Source organism: Scleropages formosus, chromosome 6 (assembly GCF_900964775.1).
Source record: "Scleropages formosus chromosome 6, fSclFor1.1, whole genome shotgun sequence".
Classification (NCBI taxonomy): Eukaryota; Metazoa; Chordata; class Actinopteri; order Osteoglossiformes; family Osteoglossidae; genus Scleropages; species Scleropages formosus.
The window spans coordinates 27,378,356-27,396,405 of NC_041811.1; the positions used below are offsets into that span (position 1 = coordinate 27,378,356).

At 38.6% G+C, this 18,050-nt stretch overlaps 1 protein-coding gene across 2 annotated transcripts; it reads right to left on the reverse strand.

Moving 5' to 3' along the window:
- Positions 1 to 216: 216 nt before the first annotated feature.
- On the reverse strand, positions 217 to 16,978 carry fech (ferrochelatase). 2 transcript variants are annotated; one of them, XM_018748583.2, is made up of 12 exons: positions 16,685 to 16,978; positions 14,558 to 14,681; positions 13,638 to 13,757; positions 13,019 to 13,167; positions 10,933 to 11,067; positions 10,307 to 10,413; positions 8,687 to 8,785; positions 7,965 to 8,072; positions 7,059 to 7,223; positions 3,861 to 3,920; positions 1,268 to 1,434; positions 217 to 1,162 (listed from the first exon to the last, which is right to left on the reverse strand). In XM_018748583.2, exons 1-11 carry the CDS (start codon positions 16,719 to 16,721, stop codon positions 1,300 to 1,302), a joined length of 1,239 nt encoding a protein of 412 aa, XP_018604099.2. In that variant the 5' UTR covers positions 16,722 to 16,978; the 3' UTR covers positions 217 to 1,162; positions 1,268 to 1,299. The 2 variants fall into 2 exon arrangements, with proteins under 2 accessions (XP_018604099.2, XP_018604093.2); XM_018748577.2 differs by having other exon boundaries at positions 217 to 1,434.
- Between the last annotated feature and the right edge of the window lie 1,072 nt (positions 16,979 to 18,050).

Consider the following 18,050-nt stretch of genomic DNA (forward strand, 5'->3'; position numbering starts at 1 on the left):
ACGCCGACTCTCGGGGAGAAATCTTTCACTTCCCATCTGGCTGTACTCTGTGGCTCTTGCGGAGGGGCTTGGAGGGGTCCTGGATAACCAATTTTGCTCAGATTAACAACTGACTTAGTCACTCAGACTGCTGTGCGGAAGGAGGGGGTAATGAGGGAAAAACAAAATGAAAAGCGATACACACCTCACTTCATTAAAGACAAGTTATTTTGCTGTTCATGTTTTATTGAAGGAAGACTTTGTTGAACCCCCCCATTAAGGCTATATATACACACACACTTAACGGCTCAGCTGACAGCTAATACAAAAGACATGTTATTTCCAACTGACATTTTGAGCATATCACAGCTGCTAACATATACACAAACCATGTTTCCAGCATGACAACTTTTTTCTTTACGCCATATGCGACTCCCATAACATGGAAGTGGTACTAACAAAATGAACCCTGCTAGCATCCCTTGACAACATTTTTAACCACGTATAAAGCATGCTTTTTCCATCCATGAGATAAATGCATTTATACCTTTAATCCACTTTGTTTTAGTGCAATAGTGAAGGGATGAAGCTGAGCTTAAGAGGCAACGCAGGCTAAACTGCAGCAAAATGTTCAAGGTCCACAGCAGAGGACCACCAGTACAAGAGAGCATGAGCTGAACTGGAGTCTGTTTAGCACCTGCAAACACTGGTAATGGATGTAAACCCAGTTACAACAGGGAGACAAACTTCAAAACAAGTAAGCAAAAATTAGGCAACAATCAGATATAAATAAATGCTGTTTGACAGCAGCTGTAGGACATTTTGCAAGAAAAAAATAAATGCAAGTTACTTTGAAAACAAACAAAACATTAGTAAATTTATTTCATTGTTAGCTGATTTTGCCTTTGCACAAAAACATTCTCTGCTGTGTTTCTTTTGCCAAAACATTTGGACAATAGTACATTAGCAGATCCAAAGAACTGAACTTATGGAAGCTAAAGCTCATCTGGCCAGTTGAACACACCAGTGTATATCTCAGATGAGGGAAGCCCAAAAGCAGGAAAAGACAAAACACTGCTCCATTTAACACCCTGACATTGTCTCTTTGCACAGTGAGGATATGAAATTATTCATTCGATCTTTCTGGTCTTCAGCACGGTGGGATGCACTTTCCATAGACATGCTGGAATGTAAGTGGTAAGAGTCATTATGTGGAGCCAAGGCTTTAAGAGTTAAACCAGTGTCTTGAAAGGTGAAAGAAATGTTTAAACCTCTTATTTTGCCTTACTTCCACATCTATTTGAAATAAGGATGATGCACTCAGAGCTTCTGGTTGGCAAAGAAGGCCTTAGCTTGTCCGCAGGTGGGGTTGACACAAAGCGGGCATCGCAGGGTCAACTGTCGGGAGCAGGGCTCATTGGATCTCAGGTGCGAGTGTACCAGGTCTGCCAGAGCCTAGAAAGATGCAAATGAGAAAAGTATATTGCATTCAGTCAAAATCTACCACAAAGTTTCACTCAGTTCCCAGAATTGACATTTAACCTGAAGGAAAGCGTGACATCAGCAGTACTAAGTACAAATAAAAAAGGGCGACCTAATCTTTAAATGCTCACACATGCCAGTACAGAAAACTCATCCAAATTACACTTTGCTGCAAGTAGTATGGATATGAACTGGACTCCGAGAATTATTGGCACTCTTTATAAAAATGAGCAAAAAATGCTTTAGAAGTTCACTGTTTACAGAATGTTTTCTATGCTCAGGAATATGAAAAAATATCTTATTGTGATACCATTGCTTGGAGAAAAAAAATTATTCTGAAAAGGATGCATCTCAATTGTTGGCACCACACTTTTACTACTTTGTGCACCCTGTAATGCGTGATGAGGTGGAAGAACGCAGAGGATCTGAGACTATTCCTCCATATAGAAGATCCAAACGAAAACCCAGTTCTGGACACTAAGCAGATTTTGATCTAAATTTCCTGGTATTTCATGAAGTCCATGATTCCATTTATCCAAACAAGATTGTCAACGACTTTGAAAAAGGGGGAAGAAACTCTGCAACATCCTAGATTCACCAATATACTGCAGTGTTCACCTTTCTGCATCACCACACCTTCAACTAAAACCACTTCTGGTTTTTGTTGCTAAACTATTTTTTGTCTTATCTGAACAAAACCTGGTTCCAATCAAAATTCAACTGACTTTTAGCAACTCCCAGGCTGTTACTTCTGGGCTTTGATGTCAACCAATGTTTCTGAAAGGTGTTCCAAACAGACTGGCTGGCACACAAGTAGCATCCGATTGTAGTTTTGGAATCTTTGTGACCACAGGATATAATCAATCTACATATGTCCAAATATGACCATTAGAGAAATTTTTGCCCCACAAACCACCCTCCTCACTGTATTTGGAGCGAAGCACACTTGTATCTTCTTCCAGCCAAGTTCAACAGTCGCAGTTTTAAATTTCTTAATTATTCCACTAATTGTGGAGATTTATATTTTCCAGATGTTAAAACTATGCACACATTAATTTAAGAGCATTAGCAACATTTTCTCTCAGTTCACTGGCATGTACTCTGATCTTGCCCATGACAATGAATGACTGACTAAAGGAGATGGTCCTATGCATCACCTCATATTTATACCCTAGCAAAACAGGACATCACGTATGATTCAACAATTCCTGATAACTCAGATGTGCTTAGAAAAGTAAAATATTAACAGAAATACACTTTCACTACATTTTGTTCATAACAGTTTCTAGGAGTGCTGATACATTGCGTGATGTGTGTTTTTGAGAAAAGCCATACATTTTAATTAAGCCTCCGCTCCCCCCTTCCAATAATTAATCCTCAAGTAAAGGTAAGATTTCCCTCATACTTTGATTGTAAGATCAAGCTGATAACATTTTTCACCCTTCCTCTCCCTTTTGCTTTTCTTTACCGAGGGTGTAAAGAATCCAGGAGGGCACAGCATGCATTTCAGACTATCTTGTGTTCTCCTCTCTTCTAAACACTCAAAGTATTATTCCAACCACACATTTTGAATCACGGGGTTTTAAACAGTTGCCAAAATATGTTACTATTAAAACAGCTTTTCGCAGAATATCATAGAGCATACAATGAAACTCCGGGACAGCTTCTACCCACAAGCTACACACAAACACTTGACCGGATGTTTTTCTGTATATATTGTCTTACTGTTTATAATATTTCATTGTTACATTTATTATCTGTTTACTTGTGTTGTATTTACTGTCTGTCTAGTTTGCATTTATAACTTTTACAGTCTGCAGGAGAGACACAAGAATTTCATGGTGCGATGTACACTTGTACTACGCACGCAAGACAAACGTAACTTGACTCATTTTTCAAAATTCATTATACACTGAAATCTTTGCTTTCAAATGCAACATCTGCCTAGACTGAAAATGTTTAATTTGATCAACTGAGTGTGTAATTTATGAACAATAAATTCTTTGGAATGTCATGTTATGTCTAATAGTTAAGTGAAGATAATTTGCTTTGTTAAACATCGTACTATTAAACAGATTAAAAGAGGACAAGTCAGCTACTACATCAAGAGATTTTAATTTTCAGTTTAATTGTGATTTATAAATCTTAGTATGTACTAAAGCAGTAGACCAAAAAGTCTGAAGCTGTGCATCTATAATTACAAAATGAAAGGAAATAAATAAGAACTGCTTGATTTCCTAATATCTGCAATGAGAAAAATGTACTCGTGAAAAGGTTCACTTTTGCCCTTTATGAAAAGCAAAAATCACTAAAAAGAAATTACAGATGATATGGATACACCATAAATTCTGAAATCTTAGCACAGAAACATACAAAAAGCAAAGATCTTTCATACTCACCTTAAAGAACAGAGGGTTTCCATTTAATGACTCCGCTCTTCTGATATTTTCCACCCCACACTATCAAGAAATAATAAAAAAAAAAATCTGATGTGATTTAGAAGTTCAGATTTCACAAATAGTAAAAATAAATGTACACTTGAATTTGAAAAGACTATTGTGAATGAATTATCTTTACAGGTCACAGATTACACATTCAGCAGCTTCATTATTCATTAATTCATTGAGCCTGTAAAAGCAAAAAAAAAAAAGCTAGGCTGCAAAGTGTTCTCTATCTCCTTATAAAACCAGAAAGCCACAGAAATATGACCGGGGTACTAGGCTCAAAAGCACTATGTATTAAAACATTCCCTGTCATTGTGTTGTTACAGCAATCATCTCATATTCCCTCCACAAAAATGGCAGTAATATATAGGAGTGAGGGCTGTGGTGCTCTTGAATTCACATGAAATATTTGCAAAATTAAACAAGAGCGCAATGAACACTGGCTCCTCAACTTTTGAAGAAATCAGGATCAAAGTCCAACTATTTGTTCATAACTTTCATTTATTGTCACTTCAGTTATGTAATAAACACATTTATTGGTTAGTTTCTTTGAAACCTCAGATAAGGTTATAATGCATAAAAATATCGTGTAAAAGTGTCACCCAAAATTTATAAATGATTATTAATGCAACATAGCACTGTGGTGGTTCATAGCCTATCCTAGAAACATACGGTGAGAGGCAGGGCACACTACTGCAGTGTAGCCAGTTCTATTATTTTTCTTAACTTTAAACTACATCAAAAAAACAAAATATTAATAATGAAAAAATAATCTGGAAAATGCATCATTGAAAATCAACTTGTTCGGAATGTTCAGAATGAAGAGTCAGTTTAAGAGATCTTTTAATGTATTTGCAATATAGATTATCTCTTTGGATCATGTTCAGGTTTAGCATGGACTATATGTCAGACTGCATATGAATATATCTTTCAAAGTGCAGTGACAAAAGAAATAATCCAAAAAGTATGTATACTGAGGAGCTTGCTGATTTAGACATCAGTAATGAGAGGTATACATTTACCTTAGAGCTTACCCCACAATACAACTCAAAACTTCCAAGAACTCATCAAGGAGCTGTAACTTATGGAAAAACTGCACTGAGATGCACTTAAAGGAAAAAACTTAGTTTGAAACCACATTTCTCTGGATTTATAGGGAACCATGAACTCAAAGTACTTTAACATATTTACCACCTTTTCAAAATGAAAACTATAATCTTCAACTTGCAGTAAGTTTGATTTCTAACACATTTCACACAGAATCATCAAAGACAGGAAAAACTTGGACAAAAAGTCCATTGATATATTTGGTCGATATGTCCCAGTCCTGCAGTGACCTCGGCCCTATCAATTTCAGGCCTCCTCCCCTCTGTGGTCCACAGGCAGTTTTGCTGGTTCTCATGGCCCTGCACCACTGAGTGTGGGGGCGTCAGGTAAGCCCAGCATCAGAGCTGCTTCCTGCTTCTAATCCTCCTGGCCACATGCTGAATCCTGCCCTTTCAGAAGGGATGAGACCACCAGACCTAATCAATACACTCCAAACGAGGGTCTTCATGAGGCCGGCAGGCAGGGACGCCAGCATCGACCTGTGTGCTCTCTTGTGATGGGAGCCAAAGAGCAAAAACTTGTAGACAGAAGTTACTGAAGAACAGTTGCAAAAGTAAGCCAAGATGGGAGGCCTTGACCTAAGGTGTACAGACTTAAAATGTATCAATCAGATTTAGTGACAGGACAAACAAGTAAAAATAAAACTATTCACAAGTATTCCTAATATTTCTGAGAGCTACAATGTGCAAACATTTTACAAATCCAAGTATTTGGTTCCTCTTGGGTGCATTTTTACAATTTGCAACTTTCCAGCTATTAGATTAAATTTAAGAAGATCAATTAAAAATGGCCACATTGACTATTGTAGCAAGAAAATTAATTTTAGTGTTCCAACTACTGGTACTATAAGGCTACATAAATTCCGTACTTTTTCTATGAATAAAACATTATCTTGAGGTTGAAAACCATTTAAAAGTTACTGCAGAACTAGAGCTTCAATGGGAGCACTGAGTAAAGTTGACTTTAGTTGTATGCAGTATGCATACAAAGCTCCTGTAAGTAAAAATTCATCCATTACTGTGTTTAATTTCAATATAAAGTAACTTATTTACTACTGTAGAGAAGTTGTAAGTTTCCTCTTACACAATAAGACAAGATGACATTCATAACTGAATATGCTCTGGAGGGACAGATGAATGCAACAATATAATTCATGTTCTACACAGCTCATGAGCCAGACGATATATTGCCTGGACTTCTGCAACACTCTCCTAACTGGTCTTCCAGCCTCAGCCATCAAGCCTCTCCAACTGATCCAGAATGATGTGACGTGTTATATTTGAACTGCCAAAGCTTTCTTTTGGACCTCCCTCCCTCTCTTGATTGGCTTCCACTGGCTGCTCGTATTATGGTCAAAGTACCTGCACTCTGATACCTACAGGACCTGATCATTCCCTCTACCCCAGCAAGAATTCTACATTCCTCCACCTCTGACCATCTGCTCAGAAATCAAAAGTCTATTGTTCTAAGCTTTGGCCCTGATGTGATCAAATGAACTCCCTGTGTCCCTCAGAACTGCTAAAACCCTTGCAAGATACAGGGATCTCAAAACTCATCTCTTTCAGACCCATTTCCTTCACACACTCCTGACACTTTCCTAACCTAGTCCTTCACCACCTTATTTGCTATTTGTTTGTCACTCTATAAATAGCTACTAGAATGTGTGCACTATAAAAATGGAGCTATTGAACAAACTAGCTGTGCTTAATTGTGTGTATGTACTGACCTCTATTAGAGCAAACTTTTGTCCTCCAATACTTTGGAGAAGTGTCTCTTCCAAATGCAACATAAACAAAAGATGTGCATTTTGCTTGGAGCAAACATTCATGTTATTTTAGCTATATCAAGATCTTAAACTATCAGTGTACTTCTGCAACTGCTCCCACAGTAGAGATTAGTTTCATTTACACTTAAAACTCAGTATGATGTGACCAAAAAAAGATTAATCATACAGTATACTTTGGTGTTAACTAAACAAAAAGAGAAACTGTCATGGTGTGTCAGAATGCTCATTTTGATTACTTCTGATCCATCTGAGAGACTGACCTCTTCCCCAAGTACTTGGGAGTACTCAATGTCCAGCTCATGTAGAGTCTCAATATGATCGCTGGTGAAGGCTATAGGAACCAGCAAGATATTCTTCTTCCCCCGCTGGCAGAGACCCTTGATGACTTCGTCTGTCTGAGGGCCAAGCCAGGGCATGGGTCCTACCTGGGGAAAATGGAGGAAACCATTTAGGGTTGGACCCATCATTGTCCTATACAAGTTTACCTTCAGGGAGACAAGTCAATATCTCCATACATTTTTTTCTGTTTATTTTTGTTGCCAAAATGTCAGTCCAACTTTTTCCAAGTATTAATATCACTGATGTCTTCACTTAGTTATTAATTTGGAATAAATTGATTGTTTAATATGCAATGTGATTTTTTTTTTTTTTTAAAACTATTTTACTGTCCATAACTGGTTCTTTAATATATTAAAGTATAACATACTGATAAAAAGAAAACTTGTCATAACATGACAAATGTATAAACGATGCAAATAATAAAGGCAAACATAGGAAAACAAGAGGAAAAAAAAAATCAGGCATTGTTAAAGAGTTGAAAAAATTTAAGGTGCTAAATTTTAGCACACCTAATAATCTATACAAGTTTTCCTACCGCAAGAAGTGTTCTGCCAAAATATAAAAAGCCACTAGAGGGCACTATAGAACCACTTTCAGGCTCATTTGCATGTCCACCTAGAAGTAGGTCTTTTAAGGTCACAAATATGGGCTATGTCACACACACACACACACACACACACACACACACACACACAGTATACTAATAGAATGTAATATTTCTGACAAATGTGATTAATTAAGATTCCACTGAAGGTCCATCACTCATGCTTTCAAGCTGGTCTACTAGGCTGGACCAAACAACCAGAGTATCTGATGCACAGTGTTACCTTGGACTGCCACACCAGGCGGTAGGGGTTACAATGTTGCAGTCTCTCCATCACCCTCTGAACAGTCGCCCCCACTTCTTGAGGATAGGGGTCACCTCGGTTGACCACCTGCAAATATAAACAGCTCATGTTAGGACTTGACAGTATTAAGGTGGCCGTACACAACTGCAGACCTATCTCCAAACATGACCAAAGTGCCATATGAACACTACTTGACACATTAAAACACCACCTGCTAATCAGAGAGGAGATGTTTGGAAAACCACCTAACAGCTATAAAACAGTTTTAACTATTTATCATGGTTATTACCATTGGTAATGGTATTAGAATGGATTGAACTGGATGGGCAGCTCTGCTAAAATTTCATAAGTGAGGAATACAAAGGTAAGGGAAAGCCCACATTTTCTTAGGCCAAGTACTTTAAAAATATATTCAGATGCCATGTGATCCTGATCTCCTAGGTTATTAATGGTGTATAATATGGATTTGTGAGCACTCTCATGGTGGAAAGTAGAACGTATTTGAGAATGCAAAAAGCAGCACAGTTCTAAAAGAACACAAAGTGTGCAGCTTTATGCAACATGACTGGTATATAATCTGCAGCAGTATTTCTGCTCAAATTCTCACTTTGTGAAAAGTGAAAACTAAACCTGCACTTCATTTTGTGTCCCTTCACAAACTAACCTTTCTAAACTTCTAGACATGGGAAATCCATACTTACAGACATGGGTAATGAATGCGCAGAGAAGAGAATCACAACATCGTCTCTTTTTTCTGCCGGGAACTTTTCAAGTTCATTGAGGACATGTTGTGCAAAGCACTGGAAGTAGACATAAGAATTGAATACAGATAAAAAATTAACACTTCAACGACTAAATTCACCAGGTACATAACTTCACTAGGTGAAAATAACCCACTACTAAAACTGTTTATTCCTTCAAATCTGAGTCCAAAACGTCTTGGGTGTTTTCACAACTGAGTAGTGTTGGGTTCTCCTCCCACTAAGATCTTAGTGGAAAGGATGACAAGGCAACTGCTTATTTACATTTACTCATTTAGCAGACACTTTTCTCCAAAGAGACACACATATATTATTATTTCATACTTAGCTGCCAGATACTTGTAAGTAGCAGAGTGTAGTGTATCTATGCAGACAAACAACTGAGCAATATAACACACACTACAGGCAAAATTTTTTTTTTTTCTTTTTTTTAAAAAGAGTCACTGATCTCCTGGAAACTGTGGGAGGAAACTGAAATCTCAACAAATGTGAAAAATCCACACAGACTGAGCAAAGACAGAACTAACATCCAACTGCACAGTCCAGGTCCTCCTGTGAGGTATTACCTAAGGCACACAGACATATGAAGGCCACTCAAAATGTTCCAAAGTTACCTAAGGTGTAGGAACATAGTTACGAAATAAACTAAGGTCACTACCTACTATTTGGATACACAGGCTTATAACTTAACCAACAGGTTACTTTCACAATTATGCATGTTGCACTTAAAATAGACGAATACTTTAGTCAAGCGGTTCAGAAAAATGTGTGTGAATACTTTAGTCTATAGGGCAGTACAAGGGGTAGCCCTTCTGAGTCACAACACCTGAGCTGTTTGGGCATAGGTTCGAATCCTCAGCCTGTGTGGAGTTTACATGCCTTCTCTGTCTGCATGGGTTACCACTGCATGTTCTAGGTTCTTCCTGCTGGCCAAAGACACGCAGTTCAGGAGAACTGGCAATGCTAAATTCCTGTAGTGTATGACTTATGAGTGGGTGTAGCGCATGGTGTCCCATCCAGGGTGTATCCCCCCAAGCCTCGAGCTCAGTGACTCCAGAAATAGTTCCAGACTGTAGCAACCCTGACCAGGACAAGCAGTTATCAACAGTGAGTGAATGCAGTATAATTTTAAAAAAGTATAGCGAATTCAAAAAAATAAACAATAGAATGCAAAAATATAAGACGCTGCAGATAACTCCTCTGGCATGAACAAACTACACTAATTTTCCTTGAAAACATAGATCATTTCATACACACAGCCCATCAAAAGCATGAGTGCATTTTGGCAACTTGGGCAATTCTTGCGTGAGAAACTGAATTGAAGAGTAAAAGCAAAGCAACCCCGCACATCTCCAGAAATTACTGCAGGAATGCCCCGAAGAAAAACTGAGTGATCCCTGCAATAAATGCAATATCTGGGAAATTGTATAAAAAGGAATTAAGGAAGACAAACATTCTAAATGAGTTTGTTCAGAATTTTTCTGAGTTGTGCCTGTAAAGATTTGCTTTCTTCTATGACTATGATTTCTTACATTACTGCAGCTTTGTTCCTCATATTACCTCAATGAGCAATGGGTGAGTTGGCCACCTGTCTATCACACTCCAGCGCATCTTGGGCCTTTCTCCTCTGTCACTATAATAACGGTAGATGGCATTCAGGCTGCTGCCTAATAAAACACACAGTATATACACATCACCTTCAACAAAGAAAATGGTAAAACAAGAGCCCATGCATATGACAGTTGTGTTTTTATAAGCCTGGCTTCATCACTGGAATATGCACCCCAAAACAAAAACAGTTCCGCTACATGTGTATGAAGAAGGTACAGAAAGGCATCCAACTTGTACTGTACTTTCACAGAAAATACTTGCACTACCACAGGCAGTACGTTGCTGCAAAGTATAGTATCTTTTCTGTTTACAAATCCACTAAACTGTAAAACATTGATAAATAAAATTCAGTAATAGTTCAAGTTCAATAAAAACAGTTTTGAATAAAGATATGTTCATATGCATTGCTATGGTAATAAATCCATTACAGAAGGTGGAGTTCTAAATGTGTAAAAGTACAGTTCAGCACAAACTGCCTCCAAGTACTTTTGTACAGCCTGGAATTCAAAACCAGTCTCTCCTGAGGCTGAACTGGGGGGAGGGGGTGTCTTTGTGCTAAGCACCCAAAACTGCACCTGTGGTTGAGCAGCTATACTGGGGATACTGTGTGAACGCAACTGCTCTCTCCACTCCATCCCGCTCCATCTCCTCAATGGCACTCTCCGTCAGCGGATGCACGTACCGGAACCCAATGTAGAACTTGTGCGGCGCTTCGAGGGAGGATAAAAAAAAAGAAAATGGAATTCATACATGGCAGATGTCTCTAAATACATCTATACTTAATGCTGTATAATTACAATGTATCACTGCTTCTTTCATTTATCCTAAAACTACAGTTTAGTGATGCTGAAGAACATAAAGAGTCTGACCTTAAGCACATGCTGCTTGAAATTAAGTTAAGGGCATCGGTTAAGGGCAGCACACCATATCAGGGTGTGGACGGGGCAGTGCGCACAACTGCTTTTATCTAACCTTTAACAGAGAGACCTCTCCCTGGACCCAACTCCTGTGTATCAGTTTACAGAAGGGCAGATCCAACGGCTTTCCGCCATAAGCATACCTATCACCATTATCATACTGGGAGCCCTCCAGGCCTTTTAAATGGCAAGTTCCACATTATATTCTATTTTAGATGCCGGAAACCTGTTGTATAAATGTTACGCTGTGGTCGACAACTGCATCTGACACTGAACCAAAAAAAACTAAGTAACAACATGCGTACAGAAGCGGATAAGTCTCCTTTAAAGTAACAATATGCCTTCTGAGGTGATTTCACACTTAGACAAAGGGACTATACATTTGCCCTCAAATTCTGATGTTTTTATGCAAATAAAGAAATATCTCAATCTCACCGTGTGCGCAATTCAGCATCAATGTCATTCTTTCTGGGGCTTATCAGAAGGTTTTAAGTAATCTAAATGGACTTTTCTTTTTCTCAGGCTTTCACTCAAAATATACTGTACATACACCAGGGGAAGATGGAGAACATCCTGACCAGCTGTCTCACCGTGTGGTTTGGGAACTGCACACTCTCTGACCCCAAGACTCTACAGCAAGTTGTAAGAACAGCTGAAAAGATCAGAGTCCGTCCACCTACCATCGACACCTCATACAAAACTTGCTGCATCTGCAAAGTCACCAGCATTGTGGACAACCTCTCTCACGGACTCTTCAAACTCTACATGTTTACAAGTATTACATGTAGAATTTTATAAAAGGAAATACTTATCAACAGACTGTGCCTTCCATCAGAATGAACATATAGGAAGGTTCATGTATAGTGCTCAGTATGAAAGAATATCAAGACAACTGATAATGTAGCAGCAACTTTGTTGATAATACTGATGAGTTTCTTCAAAGAAATGGGAAAAAGATTAAATGTCATGTAAGTGATAACTACTGATCTGGTTTCTTAACAGTTTCAGTTTTTCAAGGCACCAGTATTTTTTTGTCCAGCAATCAAGTGTTGTCATTAAACTTAACACAATATTTGACTAATTTTTAAGCTTTCAAATATGTTAGACAACTCAGTGAGAGCAGAAAACCATCTTTCAAGTTCGTCCTTAAAACATGTCCCATATTTGACCACTTATGAAATTTTAAGGCACAATGAATTAATAAAATTGCTTAATCAAAATTATGTAACTGTCCAAAGCACTGAATTAGCATATATACTACTGATGAAATTTTTTCAGTTTACTTGGCAAAAAATTAGATGTACTTCTCTTTTTACCATCGCTGATATTCCATTAAAATTAAAGAAAAATGAACACTTAACATGTTATTCCTAAAATAACATCTTTAGTTTAAAATTATCTAAATGATTTGAATTAGGCAACATCAGTTTCAGCAAAAAAAAAAAAAAAAAAAAAAAAAGGTTTCATTAAAAGGACTGAGAAGAGCTGCTTTAAGTAGCTCAGGAAAACCAGAAACATCTAGTCTGAGAAGTAAGGTTATGAAGATTTATCAGTGCTATGTTTGGAGTTTCGAGGCTAGAAATGTGCTTACTCTTGCACATTTAAGTGTGCTTTAAATCTCAGAAAAACAAAAGCTAAGTGAAAACAGAAAACTCTGACCTGGCCACATTTTGATCTCATGTCTGACTCCACATACAGGTCAAAATGGTGTAAGTGTTTAAAGGTGAGATTTCATATCACTCACCAGTTTCACGGGACATCTCATCCAGGAGCTTCACCATCCCCTCACCCTGCATAGTAGTCCACTTTTTAATAGGGGAGCCACCTCCAATCTTGCTGTACTGCTCCTGAATTTTAGGAGTACGTCGCTTTGCAATAAATGGCCCCAACTTACTATTTAAAAAGGATAAAGTGTACAAACAGGCATTCGATTTGCACAGACAATAAGACAAACATCTTAACCTATGATTTGTGTATAAAAAGAAAGAGTTAAGCAAGCTGTGTCAAACCAAAAAAGGGTTTTGCTCCAGACAACCATCTTTGTAGTCCAATACATCCAGTATTTTACCATAGATACATTCCCTCTGAACAACTTTGTACATTTCTCAATGTATCCCCACAAGGTGGTCTTGGTCTCTAGTAATATATGAAGGAAAATCTGAACTTTCAAAAAAACTAAACGTGAGGCAGTTAAAACCTCAAGAAATCAAAGAAAATAAAAATATACCCCAGCCCTTCAAAGATTGACACCAACAGATCTGAGTTGAATTATGAAGACATACAGCCAAGGACTAAGTTAACAGTACTATCAAATTCAACAAGCCCAATTGTTTTTTTTTTCCCCACATGTAAGTTGTTCTTACTTTTGTACAGGAAGTGTCATGAGATCTCTGTCCATGAAAAGCCGGAAGAGGAAATCATGGACATCATCCAATTTCTCAGGGCCACCCATATTGAGCATAAGAATTCCTGTTTTGGGTTTTCTAAACGAAGAGAGAACATACACAAATTTAAACCAGACACCTAAGAGCTATATTAATGTCTATGTACACTAAAAAAATAAGACAAGTTGGTGGGCAGATTAATCCTATACAGAATAAAGTGAATATCCAAAATAAAAAAAGTTTTACTCTTCTGGGTCCAGCTGCTAACACTAGATGTTCAATCATTTTTACAAAGCAGCTGTGACAAATGGACACCTGTCATATCCATCAAAAGTATGTCTAGAGCAAAACTTTTGACTCTGAACTATAAATAAAATCCTATAGCCCCACAGTCATCTCCACAACACTGAAAGGTGCTTTACCAAGACTAACTGATGCAATTTATGAAAATGGGAATAAACAGCAAATATTTTAAACACTAATGTACCACATAGAGTACTAATAAAAAAAGTGCGAGTACACATGGGCAATACTCATGTGGGACAAACCGGACCGAAGAGGGAAAGCATTTCACAAGTGCCCTACATGTCTGAATTACTGCAGAAGAGCTGGGAAGACATTATCACCTCATTTCCTGTTCTAACTGTTGACTGGAAGCCTCCAGAGGACTAGTTTCCAGAAAGTGTGCTCAAACTTTTCACTGGTACTGTCTTTTTAAATAATAAGAAAAATAAAACATGACTGCAAATGCTCTTTTAACCATTTAATGGACAATTCAAATTAGCCAACTATACCATGGGAAAGTTAATTCAACATAAGATTTGAGGACAGCAAACCCATGAAAGAACTCCCATTTCAGTTGTGCTCATTGGTTCTGCATGGCCCAACTGAAAACTCACCTATTTTCCTGTGACTGAGGGTCATGCTGTGTGGATGGCTTGGCAATGGCTGCAGCAGCTGCTGTTGACCGCCATCTGAACGGCACATTCAAACTATGGTTTATGGTACTGCTGTATCTGATAACTGCATAAACACATAGGAAATGCTTGATTAAACTCAAGACTACGTAATGGTAAGGGAACCATTACACACGTTCTGTGTAAGTCAAGCTATACAGAGACAAGAACATATTAATATTACTAACTTTTAAGTAGGAGAAACTTTTGTCCAAATTAAAGCCTGATAACTTTAAAGTTAACCCTGAATTAATATATTAAGGATGTATGAATGAGTTAAGTACCTTGATCAAATGTACTACAGTAGGAGAGGGATTTGAACCAAGACTGAGTTTGTTCAAACAGTACCTTACCTGCTACCCATTCTTCTGTTCCTGGACATGGAAAGAGGGAACTATTTATATAATAGACTATTTCATACCTGTCTATACACTGTAAAGAGAAAGGCAGTTATACTAGTGCAAAACAAGTTCTTTCAAATCCAACTCTATTAAATAATTTATTTAAAAACTTTCATAGATCTGTGCACTGATTTCTGCATGCAGATATATCAACTTTTCACTGAGACAGAGCAATATTAGGGCTGTTTCCTTTTAGTCTACGGTTAGCTTATGGTTCTCGGTTCTTGCTTCACTGTGGTGGAACAATCTCCCCATTTCACTCAGAACTACTGAATCTCCAAATTTAAAAAGGGTCTTCAATTTCACCTCTTCCGGACTCATTTCGCCCATGATCTCTTAAGTTCATATAATGTGTAAATTTTCATGCACTACAACTTTGAAATCTTGCCTGTTAAACAATGGATAAACCTTTGCACAGCTACTCCTGTAATAATGTAACATAAATGTTTATATATATATAAAATTACTAAGAAGGTAATCGGGAATCATCAACATTAGGATAAAGTTTTATGCAGCTACTGATGTACATCAATTCATATGGTGCAAAGAAACTAAAAACAATCACGCATCTGCATCCAAGTCTCTCTTTCTGCTAGTGTAATGTACATATTGTATTTTCTATGAGATGTATGTTGCTTTGGAGAAAAATGTCTGCTAAATGAATAAATGTAATATAAATGTAGTCTTTAAAGTTTGTGGCTTGGATCACACTTCTGTAGCACCCTTGAAATCAAGGTATTTATCAAACTGTTCCAGTAAGAGTACCTTGTCATATAAACAGGTGTATCGCTGTAAAGTTTACCTACCATTAACAGTGCCTGGCAATAGTGGTGATGATGATAATAATAAAAATAATAATAATGGCTCTGTCTTGAGATTTAACCTCTGAATGTTTTTGTATGAACAGCTCGCTTTCCTGCCACTGGGTGTCGCCAAAACGCCGCAGATTATGCAAGTGAGACAACACGCGTTGTGTAACTTCACAACTACCGCGAGCCAGAGGTGCAGCGGCAATAACCCCCCCCACCCCACCCCACCCCACCATTCATAAGCGACCCTCACAACACCGACAACAGGACAAGTGTAGATACCATGTAAAAAGAGTACTTTTCCATTATACCATATTAATTCGATACAAGATCGATGCCTGGCACTGACAGTTAAGCACAAGAAGAACAAGTACAAAAAAATGCCAAGAATGAAGAAGCAATGGAATGCTTTGGAAGAACCAAGTGTGTACGTTACCTGAGGCGAATGTTACCGGACAAACTAAATGCTTTACGCATTTTGCTCTTTAACCTTGACTGCTGACCGCCAAGCTACAGCTTCTTTGTTTCTGCGAACAAACATCGTTTATCTATCATTTTCCTTCTGAAAACCAAAATAACTAGATGAACCGGGGACAAAACAACAAGCACTGCGTTTTATTTCCTGGAAAACTTTCAACGACGGCAGTTTCAAAAATAAACGACCCGACTTCTCTGAAAGCAAGCAGCAGAGAGAGTAAACGAGCCATTCGCCTGCCTGATGTATTGCTAATTCTGATCATGTCACTTGTTAAAATTATCGAAACAACCACGAAACCGTAGCACAGCACGACTGTCTCTCAGTGACGCCAAGCACAAAGGATGCAACTGGAGGGAATAACTTCGTTAAAAGAGAAACTTACAGTGGAAGAGCCGCGCAACGCTCCCCATGACTGCCATGATGATACTGTGCGTGGGTAAAATGGTCCTCCGCGCGTGAGGGAAGTAAGTAAAGTAGTTCCTCTTGCTGTGAAGGAGCGTTATGTAGGCACTTGCGCGTCTCCCTTTCGCGGGCGGCTCTCTCACGCGCTGCTTCCCCTCCGACGGTCAGCGACTCGAGACAGGCGAGCGTTCCGGCGCGCGCTGCCTCAGAACTGGTCGCTTCCGCGCCTCGCGCTGCCGACGCCGGACGGGGCCCCGCCCACAGCGGAGGTCCATTGGCCCATTCGAGGACTGGTACTGTACTGTACCGTACTGCCATCAGGTACAGTACAGTATTAGTACGAAATGCGTACATTAAGAGAAGGAAATGTATTACTGCTGTGGTTTTATTACACTTAATATTATTATTATTGCTCTTGTTTGTTTAACTCTGTCTGGTACCAGGGTAGCCTACTGTCTTAAAATTAGGTCTTTACTAAAAAAGATGATGTGCTTATGATTACAAGATAGTACCCTTAAACAAGGTATTTGCCCTAAAATTGTTCAAGTAAAAATTACCCATTTGTAAATGGGTAGCTAAATCATTATGAACAGCTTGTCAGTTGTGCTGAAGAACACAAACTAAAGCAGGCAAGATAACAGCTTATCTTTTACAAAGAAGGTAAGTGTAAGAACACAGTGAAATACAATGAGAAGCTGTAGTGTAGTGTAGAGGTTAGAGGTGCTGCCTTTGGCTTTGGACCTAAGGTCACAGCTTAGAGTCTCACCTTCAGCTGCAGTACCCTTGAGCTAGGTACTTACCCTCTATTGCTCCAGCAAAATTACCCTGCTGTGTAAATGGGCAAGTATTTGTAAGCTGTTTTGGAGAAAACCGAGGTTCATCATTCGAGTAGGTGCATAAGACACAGGATAGACGAATCCCGATACCCTCCCACAATTTTTTTTTTTTTTAAATATTATACAATACACAAATGAGCAAGTACAATGCCAGAGTAATGGCTGAATAAAGGTAGCATCTGGGGATGCTTATGGAGTTACGATGCGTGAACAGTTACACCATAAACGAGCTGGAGAGATCTTGGGTGAAGTGGATCTGGAAAAGGTGGGTTTTCAGACCCTTCTTGAAAATAGACGGAGTTTCCGCAGTTCTGAGTGACAGGGAAAGGTCATTCCACCACAACGGACCCAGAACCGAGAACCTCTGAGCTTTGCCTTTTGTGCGCGGGACCACCAAGCGAGCAGAAGTAGATGAGCGAAGGGGCCTGGCTGGGGTGTACCGGTTGATTAAGTCTTGTAAATAGCTGGGAGCAATTCTATTGATGCATTTGTACACAGTAACCAGGGTTT